General features: G+C 37.8%; 1 protein-coding gene across 1 annotated transcript in view; it reads right to left on the reverse strand.

Annotated features, from left to right (window-relative positions):
* coro1ca (coronin, actin binding protein, 1Ca) overlaps positions 1 to 20690 on the reverse strand; it is a 58779-nt gene that overhangs the window by 30816 nt on the left and 7273 nt on the right. Inside the window, exon 2 of the mRNA XM_073840513.1 lies at positions 1131 to 1330. Within this exon, the coding sequence (XP_073696614.1) occupies positions 1131 to 1328 (198 nt within the window). The 5' untranslated portion in view covers positions 1329 to 1330. The remainder of the gene's footprint in view (positions 1 to 1130; positions 1331 to 20690) is intronic.

Raw genomic sequence — 20690 nt, forward strand, 5'->3', positions numbered from 1 at the left:
GTCCACAAGAGAAAATAGTTACATTTATAAAAATTACCTTTTAAAAGTTTACATACACTTGATCCTTAATACTGTGTTGTTACCTGAATCATCCACAGCTGGTGTTTTTTGGTTTAGTCATAGTTGTTCATGATTCCCTTGTTTGTCCTGAACAGTTAAACTGCCTGCTGTTCTTCAGAAAAATCCTTTAGTTCCCACAAATTCTTTGGTTTTTCAGCTTTTCTTTGTATTTGATGATTTTGAAATCAGTTAAGAGCAGTTTTAAGCCGAGGAGTGAAAACGTTCTGATTTTGATGATCAGGGTAAAATTAAATTATTTTGTCTGCTGGGAGTACCAAATGAAAATAAATTATATTTAGGCAAAATAAGAAAAATGAACATCTTCAGTCTGTTCAAAAGTTTACACTCTTGGCTCTTTATGCGTAGTTCTTCCTTCTGAAGCATCAGTGAGCGTTTAAACCTTCTTTAATAGTTGCATAAGAGTCCCTCAGTTGTCCTCAGTGTGAAAAGATGGATCTCAAAATCATACAGTCATTGTTGGAAAGGGTTCAAATACACAAAAATACTGAAAAAACTAAAAAAAATGTTGGACAGCAGACAGCTTAACTGTTCAGAACAAACAAGGGACTCAAGAACAACTATCACTACACAAAAAAAAAAAACACAGCTGTGGATCATTAAGGTAACAACACAGTATTAAGAATCAAGTGTATGTACATTTTTGAATGGGGTCATTTTTATAAATTCTACTTTTATTTTCTCTTGTGGACTAAATGTAAACATCTTTTATGTCAAATATCTTATTCAGGTAAGTACTAAATTAAAAATAACATGCATTTTGTATGTTCCTTCTTATTTTGGTAAAACAATTAACTTCTTGCATATTATTTAAGGTGTATGTAAACTTATGACCTCAACTGTAAATTATGTTTTTTACTTTATGCAATACAACAAGAAGATTTTTTTTTATGAATCCTCTTCCAGGTCTAGTGAAAACAATAGGGACTATAAAATAATACTTCCAAAACAGATTTTGACTAGCCACTTAAAACAAACAAATATAGGATACAATGGATACATAACCACCAAGAATTCCACATAATCACAGTGTAATTTTACAGATCTCTCACCTTATGAAGAGGCAAAACCATAAACGCTCCTCCACCACTGGCTTCCACAATTATGGCAACAAATTTGGGGTTGACCGCACAGAATGCGCTATCCCACGTGACCCGGGACACCCTGATGTCATCATAGCACTGGTCGTTCTTCACCGCCTGGCCGAACACATGCCGGAACTTACTCTGTCGTACAACCCGTTTGAACATATCTGTAGAGAAGAACAGGAAAAGAAGCATGATGAATGAAGCAATCACATGATTTGAAACAGATATATTAAACAGATATGAGCCAGGTACAGGAAACACCATAAGAAATGGTTGAAATGCCATGCATTAATACTAACATTGCTAATGATAAGCAGATCTGCAAAAATGTAGGTTCAATTAAGGCACCCCATCATCATATTAGTGCACTGCAATTTGTAATCCAATAATGTTACACACATCTCAGTGTAAATACCAGCTTTACAGTGTTTAAAGAGTTTGTTAATCCACTGGCTGGTTTAAATATAATCCTAAAACATGACAAGCGCTTGCACTAAAAGTCAATAATTACCTGAACAGAACAGTGGCACAGTTAACTGATAAAACTTCCAAACATTCACATGATTTCCAAGTGTTTGGCACACAGAACAATGACGAAATCCATCTCAAAGAGCTCAAAGCGAGTTCAAAGTGGGACAAGCTGGTTTTGACAGAACACATACCAGATGGGTTCACTATCACCAACGTGGAAAAGAACCAGAATAAATCCCCACTCAGGGCGCATTACTCACCCTATTTCACACAGCAAACTCCATATCAGAGTCAACACTTTACATCGGTTTCTACGCTATCTGTTTCGGCTTGTCTTGCGTCGGTTCTAAAACAAACCTGAATTACGAGAACATTCTGTCTTCGTGCCATTTCCCAATGAAAACAACAGAGGCCCAACTAAAACAGTAGAAACACTAGGGCTGGATCGAGTCAAAAGACAAGAAAAAAAGCAAAATACAACTCTCATTGCTCAGGGGGTGAGAAACAATGTGCTTAAGTCTATAATGTAGTTCACACCCAGATAAAGCACATTTAGACTTGCATATCAATTAAATAGCTTTATAACAATCTGAGCTAAAAAGAGTGCAAAGACTCTGCTTTTATGATGTTTTTCCCCCCTGTAATATTTTTTTTATATTAGAAGTCAATAGTGAAGGGTAGATGACAGGGTCCCCTGAGGCTGGAGGAACATCATGGGGGAATGAGGTCAGGAAGCAGTTCCTGTTGGTGGGTGTGGCTGTTTGACTGAGGGAGAAATGTGACCTTTGTTTCCTGATAATACAGTGTAAAGCACAAATGGTTTTACACCAATCACATGCTACAAAGTCTTCAACGTATCTCAACACCACTAACCCAACACCAGGATCTTCCAATAACCCACTGTAGGGCTGCACGATTAATTGCACGATGTTGTGAGGCGCGTTTAGTCAATGAAGCCGGTACTTTGATTAGTAGTAAATCTCCATCACGTGCGTTCAGCTGGAGCGGCAATTAATACACAGAGACGTAAATCACTGACAATCTACGCCAAATCGTGCTCAAAATCGCATTCGATTTTGAGCGCGATTTGGCGTAGCTTGTCAGTGATTTACGCCTCTGAACGCTCCAGCTGAACGTAGCTGAACGCACGTGATGGATATTTAATACTAATCAAAGTACCGGCTTCATTGACTAAACGCGCCTCACAACATCAAGGATAATTCATAATCAAGGAAGTTTGCTGCCGTAATAAGGCTGAAGCAGGAGCAGTAATACCACGCAGCACATGTGCAAATGCTAAACTAGCTGGGAACTCATTTCTGATAATACTCCGCCTGCTTCGGCCATATTACGGCAGCAAACTTCCTTGACTGTTACGCCGAAATGGAAGTGTAGTTCCTAATCTTATCAGCCTAGAAACTCGCAGCTTTGCATTTCCACCGTCTTAGTACACGATATAACTACAGAAGAGTCAAGTTTTAAATACAACAAATATGGAAACTCGTTGGTCATTTTTGAACGTGATGCTATTGGTCTAATAGGATTCAATGATCTATGCTAAGCTATGCTAAAAGTGATATCGCCAGAACAGGAGAACGGCTGAATGGATTTCAAAATGGTAAAAATCAACTTATTAACTCGGGGGGAGTTGGAGAATGAGCCTATTTCCAAAAAAAAAGTGGAGCGTTCCTTTAACAGAATTTTAGCTGTACAAAACAGCTGGTTTTGCTGTTTGAAATTGCAAATTGTTATGTCTTAACATATTATTATGATGTATAATCTTAATTATGAGCACACTGGTTTGTAGTGCAAACAGTTTTACCATTTACTGCACATTATTATTCTTCACATTATTTTCCTATTGCAGCTAATGTCGCTCCGGAAGGCTTACTTCCACGTTAACAAAAAGGGTAGAGACCAAACTTATATTTTGGCAGTTTGTCATTAAGATTTGTGAGTTTGATGAGTTCTTAAAAGAAAAGTGTGTGAACTGACTATCAGAGCAGCTCTAAAAGAACACACAAACTACAAATACGTCAGTTAGACACTCTCTTTTGTTTCTGTGACATTTTATTAACAAAAGACTGCCTGAGGACTGTAGCTACTTTATTCTGTGCAGATATGGTCATGATGCTACATCTCACACTTCCTCCAGCGTCACAGTAGGCCTCGTTTAGGGCTCTACTGTAGCAGCAGGCTCTAAATACCACATACGCTCCAAACTAACTCAACTGCTGCGATTTCCTCATTCGCACCCCTTTCATTGCCTCATTTCCCATAAGCTGCTGAGGTCGACCGCCTGAAGGTAACGTAAGTTCATAAAGGACTGCAATGTGTCAGGGAGCACAAGTGGAACCGAAAAGGTTTGTTTAGGCAGCAGAGACCGCGCTTCACAATGAACTTCTCAAAAAGGAGCGTTAGGTTCAACAAACTGTCTTTTGTGCAAATAAGGATGTACACAAAAACACAGACAGCGTCATGGTTACACTGCTTCTCTTCTAGCTTAATGCTAGACAGTTAAAGGAACACTCCACTTTTTTTGGAAATAGGCTCATTCTCCAACTCCCCCCGAGTTAATAAGTTGAGTTTTACCGTTTTGAAATCCATTCAGCCGTTCTCCTGTTCTGGCGATATCACTTTTAGCATAGATCATTGAATCCTATTAGACCAATAGCATCGCGTTCAAAAACGACCAACGAGTTTCGATATTTGTCCTATTTAAAACTTGACTCTTCTGTAGTTATATTGTGTACTAAGACCGGTGGAAATGCAAAGCTTCAATTTTCTAGGCTGATAAGATTAGGAACTACACTCCCATTCCGGCGTAATAGTCAAGGAAGTTTGCTGCCGTAAAAAGGCCGAAGCAGGAGCAGTAATACCACGCAGCACATGTGCAAATGCTAAACTAGCTGGGAACTCATTTCTGATAATACTCCGCCTGCTTCGGCCATATTACGGCAGCAAACTTCCTTGACTATTACGCCGGAATGGAAGTGTAGTTCCTAATCTTATCAGCCTAGAAACTCGCAGCTTTGCATTTCCACCGGTCTTAGTACACGATATAACTACAGAAGAGTCAAGTTTTAAATACAACAAATATGGAAACTCGTTGGTCATTTTTGAACGCGATGCTATTGGTCTAATAGGATTCAATGATTTATGCTAAGCTATGCTAAAAGTGATATCGCCAGAACAGGAGAACGGCTGAATGGATTTCAAAACGGTAAAAATCAACTTATTAACTCGGGGGGAGTTGGAGAAAGAGCCTATTTCCAAAAAAAGTGGAGTGTTCCTTTAAAGCAGCGAATAATATGAAGCAACACAGAGCTACAAAAACCCACAAGAACCAGTTTTCTTCGTTTATTTTCGGAACACAAATTAAGTGATTCTGATGAACTCAAAGAGCTTTCTGACCCTGCATAGACAACAATGCAACTGACATGTTCAAGGACAAGAAAGGTAGAAAGGACATTGTTAAAATAGTCCATGTGACATCAGCAGTTCAGCTATAATTTCAAGAAGATACAAGTATACTTTTTGTGCTTATTTAACAGTAGTGTCAGTGTTCAATGCACATTCACGAGTACCACAATGCAATAAGTAAAACATTAGTAGTAAATAAAGTGAAACAACAAATAGAAAGTGAACAGATTTGTAGGCAGAGAAATACATGGAATTGTAAGAATTTAAAAAAAACGCAACCTCACCTGGCACAGAACATTTTTCCTTTGCAAGCCTCTGCAAAGATCCTGTCAAACATTCACTCTCGCCTGTAGCAACATTATGCTTGCATGAGCATTCAGAGGCACTGCTTGCATTCTTTTGCCTGTTTTTATCAATCACTACATCTTCTCTATGATATAAAACAAGCTCTATACACATTCCACACCGAGAGGTATAATTCAGAGCACATGTAAGTTACTACTTCATGTGAAATTTATCACTCGCCACACCTCAAAATCAAGATAAAATCAAAGCTTCGACCGATTAAAGTTTTCCTCTCAATCCACAGCAGAACAAGTGGCAAAACTACACTGAAACTATTATAAATCACAACAATGTTACACAGATTGTGTGTAAAGAGAGAGGCACTTGTAGTATATTTAGTCATTTCCTCTGGGAATAATGCCACATAAAGTGATAATCAGATGGGCTTACTGTGCCAGAAGGACAAACTCACACAAACAGCTCCGGAAAAGATCCAGTCTAGAATGGTGTTCTGAAACAATAAAAGTCAGTAAAGACTGGAGTGAACTCTAAGTGAACCTTTGTAAAATGCATTCAAACTCCAACGATGCCCATGGGCTATGTAGAGCGACCCTAACCGATTATATTCAACACTGCTATCTATTAATGAGATTCTCTGACTTGGTCCGAACAGCGAGAGGTTAAACCATTAAATCCAATCTAACTGAACAGTGTAGCCTGTAGCCATTTTCCAGCTAAAATCTTTTAGTTTAAGAGTCCTTTATCCATAGTTTTCTCCAGTGAAACTTCTGAAAGGAAAATATGCATAGATCAAGCACAGTTTACAAGCAAAAACAGTCCAAAACAGTTCTGAACAAATATGTAGGGGGATTTTAATGTGAGAGGTCAACAGGGGATGGACATTTTCACTAGAGGAAACGTTATTAGGGATTACAGAATTTTGGCCAGAAGTGACAGATTTAAAGATTAAAAGCCTTAATGATGGATTTGTATCTTACAAACACACAGTTTTTCACTTCACCAGATGTTAATTTATGGACTGGAGTGTGGTGGATTGCTTGTGAATTACTGTGATACTGCGTTTGGACTCTCATTCTGACGGTACCTATTCACTGCAGAGGATTCACTGGTGAGCAAATGATGTAATGATAAATATCTCTAAATCTGTTCTCGTGAAATAACAAATACCTACATTTTGGATGGCCTGGGGGTGAGTACATTTTCAGCAAATTTTTGTTTGTTAAAACTTGCTTAAAACTTATTTAATATTCAATATCTGACTCTGTACAGATATAACGTGCTTCCCTTTGAAAAAGTGACGAAAATGTACAATATTTACAAAGAAATAGGTAATACATAATGCTTAATATACAGTGGGTACGGAAAGTATTCAGACCCCCTTAAATGTTTCACTCCTTGTTATATTGCAGCCATTTGCTGAAATCATTTCATTTTTTTTCCTCATTAATGTACACACAGCACCCCATATTGACAGAAAAACAGAATTGTTGACATTTTTGCAGATTTATTAAAAAAGAAAAACTGAAATATCACATGGTCCTAAGTATTCAGACCCTTTGCTGTGACACTCATATATTTAACTCAGGTGCTGTCCATTTCTTCTGATCATCCTTGAGATGGTTCTACACCTTCATTTGAGTCCAGCTGTGTTTGATTATACTGACTGGACTTGATTAGGAAAGCCACACACCTGTCTATATAAGACCTTACAGCTCACAGTGCATGTCAGAGCAAATGAGAATCATGAGGTCAAAGGAACTGCCTGAAGAGCTCAGAGACAGAATTGTGGCAAGGCACAGATCTGGCCAAGGTTACAAAAAAATTTCTACTGCACTTAAAGTTCCTAAGAGCACAGTGGCCTCCATAATCCTTAAATGGAAGACGTTTGGGACGACCAGAACCCTTCCTAGAGCTGGCCGCCCGGCCAAACTGAGCTATCGACGGAGAAGAGCCTTGGTGAGAGAGGTAAAGAAGAACCCAAAGATCATTGTGGCTGAGCTCCAGAGATGCAGTTGGGAGATGGGAGAAAGTTGTAGAAAGTCAACCATCACTGCAGCCCTCCACCAGTCGGGGCTTTATGGCAGAGTGGCCCGACGGAAGCCTTTCCTCAGTGCAAGACACATGAAAGCCCGCATGGAGTTTGCTAAAAAAAAAAAAACCACCTGAAGGACTCCAAGATGGTGAGAAATAAGATTCTCTGGTCTGATGAGACAAAGAACTGTTTAGCCTTAATTCTAAACGGTATGTGTGGAGAAAACCAGGCACTGCTCATCACCTGTCCAATACAGTCCCAACAGTGAAGCATGGTGGTGGCAGCATCATGCTGTGGGGGTGTTTTTCAGCTGCAGGGACAGGACGACTGGTTGCAATCGAGGGAAAGATGAATGCGGCCAAGTACAGGTATATCCTGGACGAAAACCTTCTCCAGAGTGCTCAGGACCTCAGACTGGGCCGAAGGTTTACCTTCCAACAAGACAATGACCCTAAGCACACAGCTAAAAGAATGGAGTGGCTTCACAACAACTCCGTGACTGTTCTCTGCATCTCTGGAGAGACCTAAAAATGGCTGTCCACCAACGTTTACTATCCAACCTGACAGAACTGGAGAGGATCCGCAAGGAGGAATGGCAGAGGATCCCCAAATCCAGGTGTGAAAAACTTGAGTCCTTTAATAATCCCTCAGAGTACTTTTGATTATGGATTGATGCAGTTTATTGGACTTCAACACTTCAATTGAATATCAACACCCATTCACTGCCATTATAAAGCTTGGAAGAGCCATGACATTTGTGACCACAAAACCAGTCATAAGTGTAAATTTGTCGAAATTGAGATTCTTACATCATCTGAAAGCTGAGTAAATAAGCTTTCCATTGATATATTGTTTGTTAAAATAGGACAATGTTTGTCTGAGATGCAACTATTTGAAAACCTGGAATCTGAGGGTGCAAAAAAAATCTAAATATTGAGAAAATCGCCTTAAAAGTTGTCCAAATGAAGTTCTTAGCAATGCATATTACTAATCAAAAATCAAGTTTTTATACATTTATGGTAGAAAATTTTCAAAATATCTTCATGGAACATGATCTTTACTTAATATGCTAATGATTTTTGGCATAAAAGAAAAATCAATAATTTTGACCCATACAATGTATTTTTGGCTATTGCTACAAATATACCCGTGCTACTTAAGACTGGTTTTGTGGTCCTGGGTCACATTTGTTAATATAACTCTGACTGCATTTGTCTGAAAGAAGAAAGTCATATACACCTAGGATGGTAAGTAAATCATGGGGTAGTTTTCATTTTTGGGTGAACTAGTCCTTTAAGTTTGCAGGATTGGTCAAACACCATGCACTCCATTTCAGTAACTCCATAATAACCAGGCCGTTTCAGTAATGGAATAAACAAATCATTGCAGACGTAAGCACACAAGTACTTTAAAAGTGGAATGATTTCTCCTCCTCTTTTTGTCTGCCTTGCACTTCTCCACTTCCGTTGTTTTCACATGTACACGTGGAGATAGACTCTTGATTTGACATCTGCACCGCTCTGAAAACTCGACGTGGCATGTGAATCCAGATGAAACGTGTTGACCTTGTGCTCAATCTGCTCACCACTATCCTGCTGCTGGTGTTTAGTCTCTACTCCGCACTGACACACGGGAATGTCACACGACATTTTTCTGCGAAGGCAATACGAGACACTTCGCTTCACACTTGCATCTGCTGTGCCGGAGGTTAGCATGGGGTCACAACTGTACCGCTCTTGGCAGTCATGCTGCAGGCCAGGTGAAGCAAGAGAACAAGCGAGTGATAGCAAAAGGGAAGGAGAGAGAGAGAGAGAGAGGGGCGTGGTACTTTGCGTAGATTTGAATCAGCAGGTTCACGGAGTCGAACTGCGGTTGGCTGTTTGAAGGTGGAGTCTGGCTGTAGTCAAAGTAGAGCAGAGGACTTACTGCCAAGTAACACATGGTGAAATCCAGCCTGTATTTACCAACACTCATCGGTCGCCTAGCAACACCAGCAAAATACCACAGTAGGAAAGAATGAAAAAAAAAGGTAGAACCAAGAAGAAGTAAATTTGGCCTTTTAAGTACAAAACCTACCCAGCTGATGACGAGACTCAGAGTGGAGCTCTCTGATATGTTACTGAGATTTTTTTTTTCAGCCAAAAAAGGCTACAGTACAAGGTCTGTTTTAGCAGACATGCCTATCACAGTCACTTCAAACCATAGAAAAGGTCAAATAACCTGTCAAATGATTCGTTTTAAAGTGTACTTACTTAGGTAGGCCCTAAAAAGGATTTAGACTGAGATTGCCATAATAAACTGACCCTAAAAGTGGAACTCTGAAGAATCTTAATTCTTACATTTAGACTTAAGTTCTAAGCCTGTGTGAAAAATGTGCTAAATGTTCATATATGGGCCATTCAACAGAAATGGTGTAAACTGCTGTCCCACAACCAAAAAACACATTTAAAAAGCATTTAAGAATCCAAATCTTAGCGATCCTTCTATTATCTATTGAAACCCACAATAACATTTAAAATATATTTTATGTGTACACACAGTTCTGAACTTTGACTTTGGACCAATTCTGTAGAATGGCACATATGTACTTGAAATGTGACCTAGATCATGTGTGGTGGTGGTTGAAATATTGGGGTTTCCATAAACATCCGAATAACCTAAATTTGTTGCAGGCCAAAGTCAGCCCCTGTGGTTAAACCAAGTAAAATGCAAAAAAAAAAAAAAAAAAAAAAAGGTCAAAAAGAAAAAAAAAATGGTAAAGCAACCATTTTTCTTTAGTTTTTTGACCACTTGTGATGGACTGACCCCCATGTTGTGACTATTCAGAGTTTGCATCAACATCACAGAAAACAAGAAACAGGCTTTAGTCTTGAAGTGTACGCTTGGCATTAAACATATGTTAACTCCAAATCACCAACATGTGATCGGTTTCACAAAGGCTAACAATGACTTCATCACTCAACAGCCCACATTCTGACAAGTACAAAACGCAACATGCTGTATCACTCCAGCACACAATAGTTGTCTTGACACTTCCATGAGTCATAAGAAGGCCGGCTAGACCATCCAACAGCTATTAAGATGGTTACATAACACCATAAAACATCCATTTATACAAATAGAGAGCCCTGTATAATTTTACCACATAATCTGGCCATAATCAACAGCTGAAAGGCTTGACATTATTGTCAGCCCATATGTCGAAGAGTCTTATTCAGCAAGACACTGACTGGAATGAAAATGTCCCCTAAAAAGGCAACAATAGGAGTCTTAGAGCATTGCAGAATGGGAAATGATAATTGTGTGAATGCATTGCCAAGCAACACAATATCAATTCACAGCAGGATGATAGAGCAGAATTCTGAAATTGAGTCACAAAAGCAATGCGTGAGAAATGTTCCACAGCACAAAGAGAGGGATGAGAGAATTAGTACCAAAACAGATCCATGATATCTGACCTCAAGTCTGCTGAACATGGGATTTGTTAGAAAAACAAATTGAAAATACATATGATTTGAGTAAAAAAAGTTTGAGTAAAAAGTTTTTCCAACTACATTAGGGTTGCACAATTTGTGATTATCAAATATTGCAATTTGAACATTTTACAGCATAATGAAACTGCTTTAATAAATTATCATAATGTAATCACATAATCACAGATGAAAAGCCTGGCAGAAAACTCTGCAACAGGTCAAGCACAGTTCAAGTTGAATAAAACATAACTGTCTAACTGCAAAAATGAGTGTCATTTATCAGTTCAATTTGGCTCAATCTCAAAGAGTCAGACTTGCCAAATCTCTCCAGCTTCCACTGCACAAACCATACTGCTAAGTGAACTGACACTAAGGCCGTTTTCACACTTGACGTCTTTTTTGACAAGAAAAAGTTGACATACGCGCTTTTTTTAGTTACAAAAAAATCTGGACGCGTTTTACAGCAGAGGGCGTCTTTTTGTTGCTATAACAATGGCTGCAACTGTAGCTTTTGTGGGGACAGTATTTAGACAGGAAGCAAAGTGGGATGGAGAGAGGGGGGACGGGATCGGGAAAGGTTTGCGAGGGGTGCCCAAAGCGCAACGGCGCTACTGTACATGCCGGTGTGCGGCTCAAGAAGCTAGCAATGCTGCACGTCGGTTTTGGTAGTTAACGGGGAGGCGAATCCGGTTCACAACAATAAAATAAAAGTCTATATAACAGCACCTTTCCCATTTTTTCTTGTTATGGAAACAACAGGTCTAGCTACTTGCTTGTCAGTGGTCAGCTCTCAAAAAAGCGAAGGGCGTTTTCTTCAGAAAAGTTAAAATTATTTCAACTTGAAAGGACGCTCTGAGCTGCAGAAAAAGACACCGGTGGTGGCGTTTAAAAAAAGAGCTCAGGGATTTTTTGAAAAGATGATTTACTCCATAGGGTTATAATGTAAAACAGACGCTGGCAGTTAAAAAAAAAAAAAAGACACCAAGTGTGAACACGGCCTAATTCTACAAATGAAAATATTGCTCAATCTCTAAGCGTGAATGAGAACCGTTTCGCAGGGGATGCAAGGTGTATTGAAAAAAAAGAGAATATTTGAATCTCAACATTTAAATTCGAATGGCAACCCACCAAACGAAAATTCGAATAATCGAATATTCTGGTCCAGCCCTAATGTATAGTGATGTATGTAACATGCATGGTAATATTAAATGTCATAGATGAATATTTACAGAGTAATCCACTATTTTGTAGAGGCGGGTCAAAATGACAATTTTCACCTGAGATTTGGAGCCAAATAATAGGGGGGGTAAAAATGACTTCAGAAAGACGGCAGTATCATAATTTTATTTTTACACAGAGATTGGCAGGTCTGTTAGTAAAATCTGTTGACTTTAGCAGTCTTTGCTGCATTATGTGCCAATGCTGATTATTAAAAAAAAAATGGGGAAAGAGCAATTTTTTTCAAGCAAGCAAGTTTTTTCTCTAAAGTTTGCATGCATGTAACTCATGCAGTATTAAACTAGTAGTATTAAAGATATCTTAATGCCTTTTTAAACATTGGGTCTTAACAAACTTTCCTTTTGGCATTTTCATTTTTAAGGCCCTGCATGGTTCAGTTCCAGAGATATTGGAATTTCAATATGGCTCCAGGAGTAAATCGTACACTGTACACATTTTCAGTGGTCAAAACCAAATGTGCATGAATATGAAACTTTTTTCTTTTAAAGAGGACTGACTGAAGAACAAATAATGTTGAAACTAGTGATGCATCTTGTTTCCTTCTGTAAAAACAACAGCTTTGAACATGCCTGTTTGAGTGCCTATAACTTAAATAGTATTAAAGTTATCTCAATCTGACTTTAGATTCTAGTTCTTAAACTTATTTTTTTGGAATCTTCATATTCAAGACCCTGCACCATATTTAGAAATATAGGGTTCTCGATAAGGGCTCCATGGCCAGATTGTTGAATATTCAATGGTCAAACAACAAATGTTGATTACTTTGTATAAAGCCGATATGCATTTTATTTAAAGAACTATGTCTGAAGTATAAATAATGTTGAAATTAGAATTGTATCTCATTTTATGACTGTATTCCACGATTCCACAAACATTTTCTCCATCGCGGAAATCATAGGGTCCTACAAGACTCAGCTGTCATTCCTTTCAACAGCAACAGAAAAAAATAAAGTTTACTTTAGTTTATGCTTCTGTCAGCAAAAAGAGAAAAGCAGACATTTACAAATGGAGCTATGGAATGTTCCACAAAACATTGTTTTTAAACATTTCACAAATCAGACTTGAGTTGAAACAACACTCATAGATTACTCCAATCACAGGCTACTCACATGTCTACAACTACAAATGTCTACAACAGATTTTGGCTATTGACTATTTTAGTGGCTATTAAAACATTAGCATTAAGTTGTATGTGTATAGGTCTATTTATTTACCATGAATATATCAGGACATTTGTTACAGTGTAGAGTGAGTAAACATCTAAATAACCAAAATTTGTTACAGGCCAAAGCCACAGCCACTGTGGTTAAACCAAGTAAAATGCCAGTGGGCAAGCATTCAAAAAATGAGAATAAATGGTCAAGCAACCAGTTTTCCTGACCACTTGAGATGGATTGGCCCCATGTTGTCAGTTGACGTGAAGAAAACAAAAACATTTTAACAAACATCTAACCATAAGTGTTAAAAATCTATGCAAAATGAATATAAGACACATGATTTGGTGGATTGTGAGGAGTGTGCCATTACCTTAATCGACCAGCCTCAAGTCAACTTGCCCTCATTATTTCCTGACAGGTTAAAGAGCATTGCAAGCCAACTTACTGCCAAATCAATCCTGACCATAAACTGATCATTGTGTGTGTGTGTGTGTGTGTGTGTGTGTGTGTGTGTGTGTGTGTGTGTGTGTACATTCCAACCAAGTGTAGAGTAATGCCATGCATCCAGCAATGCTTTTTTTCCATAGTGAGCAACTGTGTCCTTGTATGTCACCATTAGAATGGGAATGCAAAACAATCTACGCTGAGTAGCCGAGCAACCCTGGCAAACACTTTGGGAATTTATTGCAACGTGAACCCAAAATGCAAATAACATCTAATAAACGTACCGATATGGAGTAAAAGTTTCTGACTGTGCCATGCTTGTGTTCTGGGTTAGACAGTTAAACCTACACTGGGCACTAATGCATAAAATTCAAGACAATGTCCAGAAAGCTGCTGGACAGTTTTCCAAGGAATGCTGTAATGAGAACAATGAGGCAGGGAGGCTTGCTCTCACATTCCTCACCCATTAAAAACTGCACAAATAATACCACAAAGAACCGAGGATGGAATTTACACGGTCACACCAGCCATGTTAGTAGACTGCCTACATGAACAAAAGTAGTTACAGATGGCCAGAAGTGTTGTCATCCAAAACAAGCTGTGGTAAAAACAATTTTGTTGGTCTAGGATTCTCAGCCACATAGTATTAAGAAAACAAGGGTAAGGCTAAGATATTTAACCGTAACCTGCTTTGTAAGGTGGGTTACTGGGTCAAAACCACAGTTTCCTCTACATGTTTTTCAAGAGAGTAATTCTCTGCGGGCCTACACCTCCATTCAAAATTTTGGGGTTGATAAGAATTTATTTAGATTTTTTTTTAAATGCACAAGATCACCACAAATGTAGGGCCCTTTGAAATTTTATTTTTTTCTAGAATCAGTTTTATTGTTTTCCATTCATTTTTTTCCAGTTTTATTTAATTAAATATTACTAATCAAAAAGCATGTCTAATTAATTGAAATCACAAAATTGACACAATTTAACAGCAATTTATTAAAAGTTTAACAAAAAAAAAGTTTCTTCTTAAATGTAGCGTTTTCCATTCATTTTCTGAATTCCATTTTAATTTATTTTTTTTAATTTTAATAAAAAGCATCTAAATATTTCATTTTATTTAACAAAACATTTCATATAGTTAAAAATTTATATATATTATATATATATATATTTTTTTTTTGTCCAGAAATGCTATGTTGTGAATTTACATTTAATTTTTTCCGATAAATATTCCTTAAAAATAACATTGTGATAATTTTATTAGTAGTAGTACTGTCACAGTAACTTTTATTTTGATGAGTTTCTGTGAAGACCTTTAAGTTTCTGTTCGTAAATAATGACGATAATTTTGTTTTTTCTCACAAGAAATGGTAAAATCCTCATGAAGTGACTCTCAGAGCAGCCCAGAAATTATGGGTGGGCGATATGACCTAAAATTAATATCATGGTATTTTTCATCTTTTGAACGGTGACGGTATAATATCACAGTATTACTTTTTTTTGGTACATTTTGGGAGGAGTAGCCTGTCCTGTCCCTTTAGTATGTGAATAAAGTTAATATTTTTATAATATAATAAGTAAATGGTAGGTATCCTTTTCAAAAAGAGACATGGGAGAGTATTATGCATTCTCAACATATTTATTTTGCAAAAAACCTAAAGATCTTACTTAGTGTACAACAAAACAAAAATGATTTTTTTATTGAAATTTAATTTCTGCAATATTTAAAACCTTTAAATAACTGGGGGAAATCAACCCATGGCAACAGTTTAAAAGTAGACCAATTCTGTGGGGAAAAACGCCGACTTGGCAACCCTGCACCCAACACGAGCTGCTGGAGTTAATGTCATTGCACACGAGTACGAAATTTTCATCCGAGATTTGTGCACGTTAAAAAAAAAAAAATACAGGTTATGTTAATCGAGTTTACACACTGCCTCTGAAACTTTAGCCCGTCATAAAAAAAAATTGTGTTTGATTTTCTGCATTTTCGCATCCATAATAAGCATTTTGATAAGGATGGCGAATATGAGAAAACTAAAAAAAAAAACGCATACGAAAATCGGACTCAGTGTACAATGACCTTTAGATTTGACTGATCACGGGTCGAAAGTAAAGAGAGATGACAAAAATAGACTGGAGGATTTGCTGCAATCTTTTTAACTGGGTCTGTCAAGTGGTCAAGTTTTTTTTTTTTTTATAAAGAGAGCAGAGTGTAAAAGCTGCCAATCGAATTTGCCATTCAGACATGCTGGCAGCCAAATATGCATGCTTTACCGAGAGAGAAAGAAAAAAAAAAAAAAAAAGATGATCTGGGCATGTCATGTTTTCAACGTGTTCACTAATAAAAGAGTTTTAATCAATCTACAAAGCCTGAAAAGAACCATAGAGACTGCAAATGGAAAGAGTTTTCTTAAGATGAAAACATGAACACTAATGGCCACTTCTTATGATCCAATCATTTCCTGGTGGATAAGAATCAAAAATCATCTGTGTTTTCCTCGCTGCACATTCAGTGTTTCACTTGAAGGTCAGCAATACAAGCTGACTTTAAGAAATGCCTGCAATAACTAGAACACTGGCGGTTTCCCTGCTTACGAGGAAAAAGATAAAACAGTTACTTCATCAAAATCTTAAACTGGATACCAACTAATAAGTGCCGCAAGCAAGTCACTAAATGATTCATAGATTCCTGACCGCAACCTCAATCCAGCTACTGTCTCCAAGTGAACAGATGTCAGAAATGAGCTGAGATGCCGGAATGAAAACTAACTGCTGTTATACTTGTACAACAGAAGTAACAGAAACAAAAGAAGAACTAAGGATTATTTGAGAGACCTAAAGATGATCTATTGATCAACCCTTCATTTAACCAACAAGAGAAAAAGCCTTTTTTATTGAGGCCGACTCTCACTTCACATTGAGTTCTGGGCAATGAATCAGAGTGATACCGCCTCCACAGCCATCTGAGGCGATTCCTTCACTTCCTGAACTTGGTCGTGCACAAAGGAAGCCTTGTAACGTAGCACTGTGGCATCACTGGCCTACCGGATTCATGGTGAAACACAGAGAGTGAAGGATGGTATAGGCCTTATCCAAAAGCTGATCAGAGAACAGACACTTTTCCTTTTTCTTGATCAGGATAGAAGGGCAGCATCATTTTAAGGAGACACAAAAGTGGCACAAATAATTTAAGAATAGTTGTTCATGAGTCCCTTGTTTGTCCTGAACAGTTAAACTGCCTGCTGTCCTTCAGACATTTCCTTCAGAAATGTACAAATTCTTTGGTTTTTCAGCATTTGTGTGTATTTTAATCATTTCCAACAATGACTGTATGATTTTGAAAAGACATCCTTTCACACTGAAGACAACTGAGGGATTCATATGCAACTATTACAGAAGGTTCAAACGCTCACTGATGCTCTAGAAAGGAAAAAACAATGCATTAAGAGCTAGGGGGTGAAAACTTTTGAACAGAATGGAGGTGTACATTTTTCTTATTTTGCCTAAATATCATATTTCATCTTGTATTGCCCTTCAGAGGCTACAGAAGATAGTTACATGTTTCCCAGAAGACAATATGTTAAATTTACCCTGATCTTCAAGTTCAAAAAGTTTTCACCCCCCAGCTCTTAATGCCTTGTTTTTCCTTCTGAAGCAACAGTGAGCGTTTGAACCTTCTGTAATAGTTGCATATGAATCCCTCAGTTGTCCTCAGTGTAAAAAGATGGATCTCCAAATGATACAGTCATTGTTAGAAAGGGTTAAAATACACAAAACTACTGAACACAACCAAAGAATTTGTGAGACCTGAAGGATTTTTCTGAAGAACAGCAGGCGGTTTAACTGTTCAGGACAAACAAGGGACTCATGAACGACTACCACTAAACAAAAAAACAGCGGTGAATCAGTCAGAACACAGTATTAAGAATCAAGATGTAAACTTTTGACCTCAACTGTATATAAATCTATGCAAAAATCCACTAGTTTACCATTGTGACCCATTCCTGCTGCATACAGGTGGGCCCTTAAAGCGGTAAAAATCCAGACACATTGCTGTGCTCTGACATAACGCCGGCAAAGAAAAGGCACAAGACAGAGCGAGTGACAGCTCCAAATGCAGGGGTGTAAGAAAGTGATTACAAGATAAGGAGAGTGTTTTAGCATGTAATCAGACAGAGCCATTTTACACTTGCCTCAGTTCAAACACCATACATGGCTGTGTTTAAAAATTCCATTTACCAAATATTCTCAACACAAGCACTCCCTTTAATTCTAGATTAACTAGAACTCATCTGACACCACTGGGCTCATTAAGGTACCCTTGTCCCTGATATACATGACTAGAAGGATATGGAAATGTTGTTAAGGACGTTCACTGCCAGCATATCCTGTTTGTCTCTTCACCATGAAGGCCAAACCCAGAGGGAAGGTTAATGTATTGAAATTCAACTTAAGTGTCAGGCACCACCCCGATCAGTCTTGATGTCATCATCACACCACAGGCTGATACGATGTTTCTAATCAAAATCAATTCATTCCCTGAATAAAGAGTCACTGGAACACATTGAGATGATTTATCTGGAGGCCTACATGGAATCGGAAGCCACTGAACTCCACAGAGAGTTTTCCAGAAATGGAAACTTGACACATCCCTCACCCTTATGTGCCTATGAAATATTCTGGCTAATTTGATTAAGCTTTCAAAAATGTATATCCATAATGTTGCTGAAATTTTATTCAAAGTGAAACCACTTTGAGTATACTGTGAATACTTAGCTTTGTTGCCCAGCCTTTTCAGGGTCTACATACACCACCATTCAAAAATCTGGGGTCATTAAGCATTTTTTTATTTTTTGAAAGCATATTAGAATAATTTCTGAAGGATCATGTAACTCAGACTAGTAAGGATGCTAAAAATTCCACTTTGCATCACATGAACACATTACATTTTAAAATATATTCAAATAGAAAAATAATGTTTTACAATATTACTGATTTTTATATTTCTGCGGGGGGAAAAAAGCAGCCTTAGTGAGCATTAGCATTTTGACTAAACCGTAAATTCTGACTCATAAAGCCACATGTTATTACACAAATCATGACCTTATTATTCTCCTTGCTGAGGCTTAGCTTGTTTCACAAAACCTTTGACTGTGAGTGTGCCAGTTTGCCTGTGGCTTAAACAGAGGTTTATTAGCTTGTGTCGAACCATCTTAAGTGAACAGATAATGCCATTTCCTTCCTCGTCAGACAGGGTGTGGTTCATCACGTGGTGCAACCGGTGACAGCGAGTTTCTGTTCCCTTAGGCATTTCAGTAAGGGTTCATGTAGCTGTCCTCTTGAGTCATGGAATGCCTTGGGTAGCCATGGCTATAATATAAATCCCACACCTGTCTGACAACTCGCTTAAATCATAGTTTCTCCATATTCGCATTAGCCAATCAGTGGCTCAGATACGCAAATTGGAGCCAACTCTTCAGTCATGCAAATAATAGGCAATAAGAATGAACAAGGACAGAAACTTTTAAGCTTTTAAAACAGGATACAGAAGCGCAAACAGGATATAATAAAAGTGGACTTACAGTGAGATAACTGCATGAGTCATTTGGGCCACTTTTATGATACTCTTACTCTGGTTTCGGGTGCTTTTTGATGCTTTAAAGTTTTAGTGTCTATTAATTGTAACAAACATTAATCAGAAATATGTGAACAGTGGCAGAGGAAGTCAAGAGATTTTGGATGACACAAGAGTAAATAAATGAAAGAATTCCAACCAGTCTGAATGCCATTTGTCATTGGGAATAGAGCAGGGGGATGATACCACCTAAATCCTCTTCCTGCTCCAGGGCCAAAGAGGGCAATTGTGATGGAATTCCAGCCAGGATTTTGCTGCCTTTCGCAATAGTGAATGCGAAAGATGCATGTGTTCATTGCTATCAGCTGCAATGCTTAAACACCAGCTAACTATTTTGCAAGTAATTAGGACTAACATAAAATAAAAAACTTTGACATTGGATGCAAAATTTTTTTTTTTTCAAACGATCATGAAAATACAGTAATCAAGATGAAACTGACGTTCAAAGACGGAGCAGAAAACGGACGTGTAAAGTTATCTTTTAGCTCGAGTATATCCGCGTTGGTCTGAACGAAAACAGCAGACGGGCTGATTGAAAATGCAAATTCATTCTCTGCCGGTAGGAGGCGCTTTTGGAGCAGCAAAAATAGCAGTTTCCCCAATAACAGCTGTAATCAAAGCTCTGCCCTCACAAACACTACTTTATCAGGTAAGATGAAATGAAAACATTAAAGCTTTTCTGAAGACAGTCGGTTCCATATACAGATACATTCATATAAAAACACCCGCGCAACATTTTAATTTTGAAATAGGGCTGTCAAATTTTTTTGAATATTCGTTGAATTTAAAATAAAAATCCACATTCTAATTCAAAAACGTTGCATTTGAATTTTAGGTGTCCTTTAAGGACACAGCCTTATCACTGGTGCACTTATTAGCCTATCCAGTTGAAGTCACTAGATGCGGTGCTGCTGCGTTGTTCATTAAAAATACTGCAGAAAAAAAAAGAAAAAGAAACCATCAATGCGAAGAACATCGTTTATGTCAAAACCGAAACTAAGGCGTTCACACAAAACGCATTATTTCACGCATTTTCTATAATGCGTAATGTCACAGAATTGACCAAATAATTCAAAAGTAAACAGACTGATATTTAAATATGAAATCTGCAAGTTCTGCTCATCTTTTTATGAACAAGCGGCAGAGTTTCACCTACCACAAATACTTAAACACACAAAATGTTTCTGCTGTCTCACTATGTCTCACAAAAATGGCAGATCATGGGAATAAATGTTATGTTCCAGGTTGTGTAGGAGATGTTAAGTGCAGGAATGGGTTGGTGTCTGTACTCAGAAAGGCAAGGAAAACAAATAACGCGTTCTAATAAAATAAGGCGAGACTAGT

This window comes from Garra rufa, chromosome 5 (assembly GCF_049309525.1).
Source record: "Garra rufa chromosome 5, GarRuf1.0, whole genome shotgun sequence".
In the NCBI taxonomy this organism is placed as follows: domain Eukaryota; kingdom Metazoa; phylum Chordata; class Actinopteri; order Cypriniformes; family Cyprinidae; genus Garra; species Garra rufa.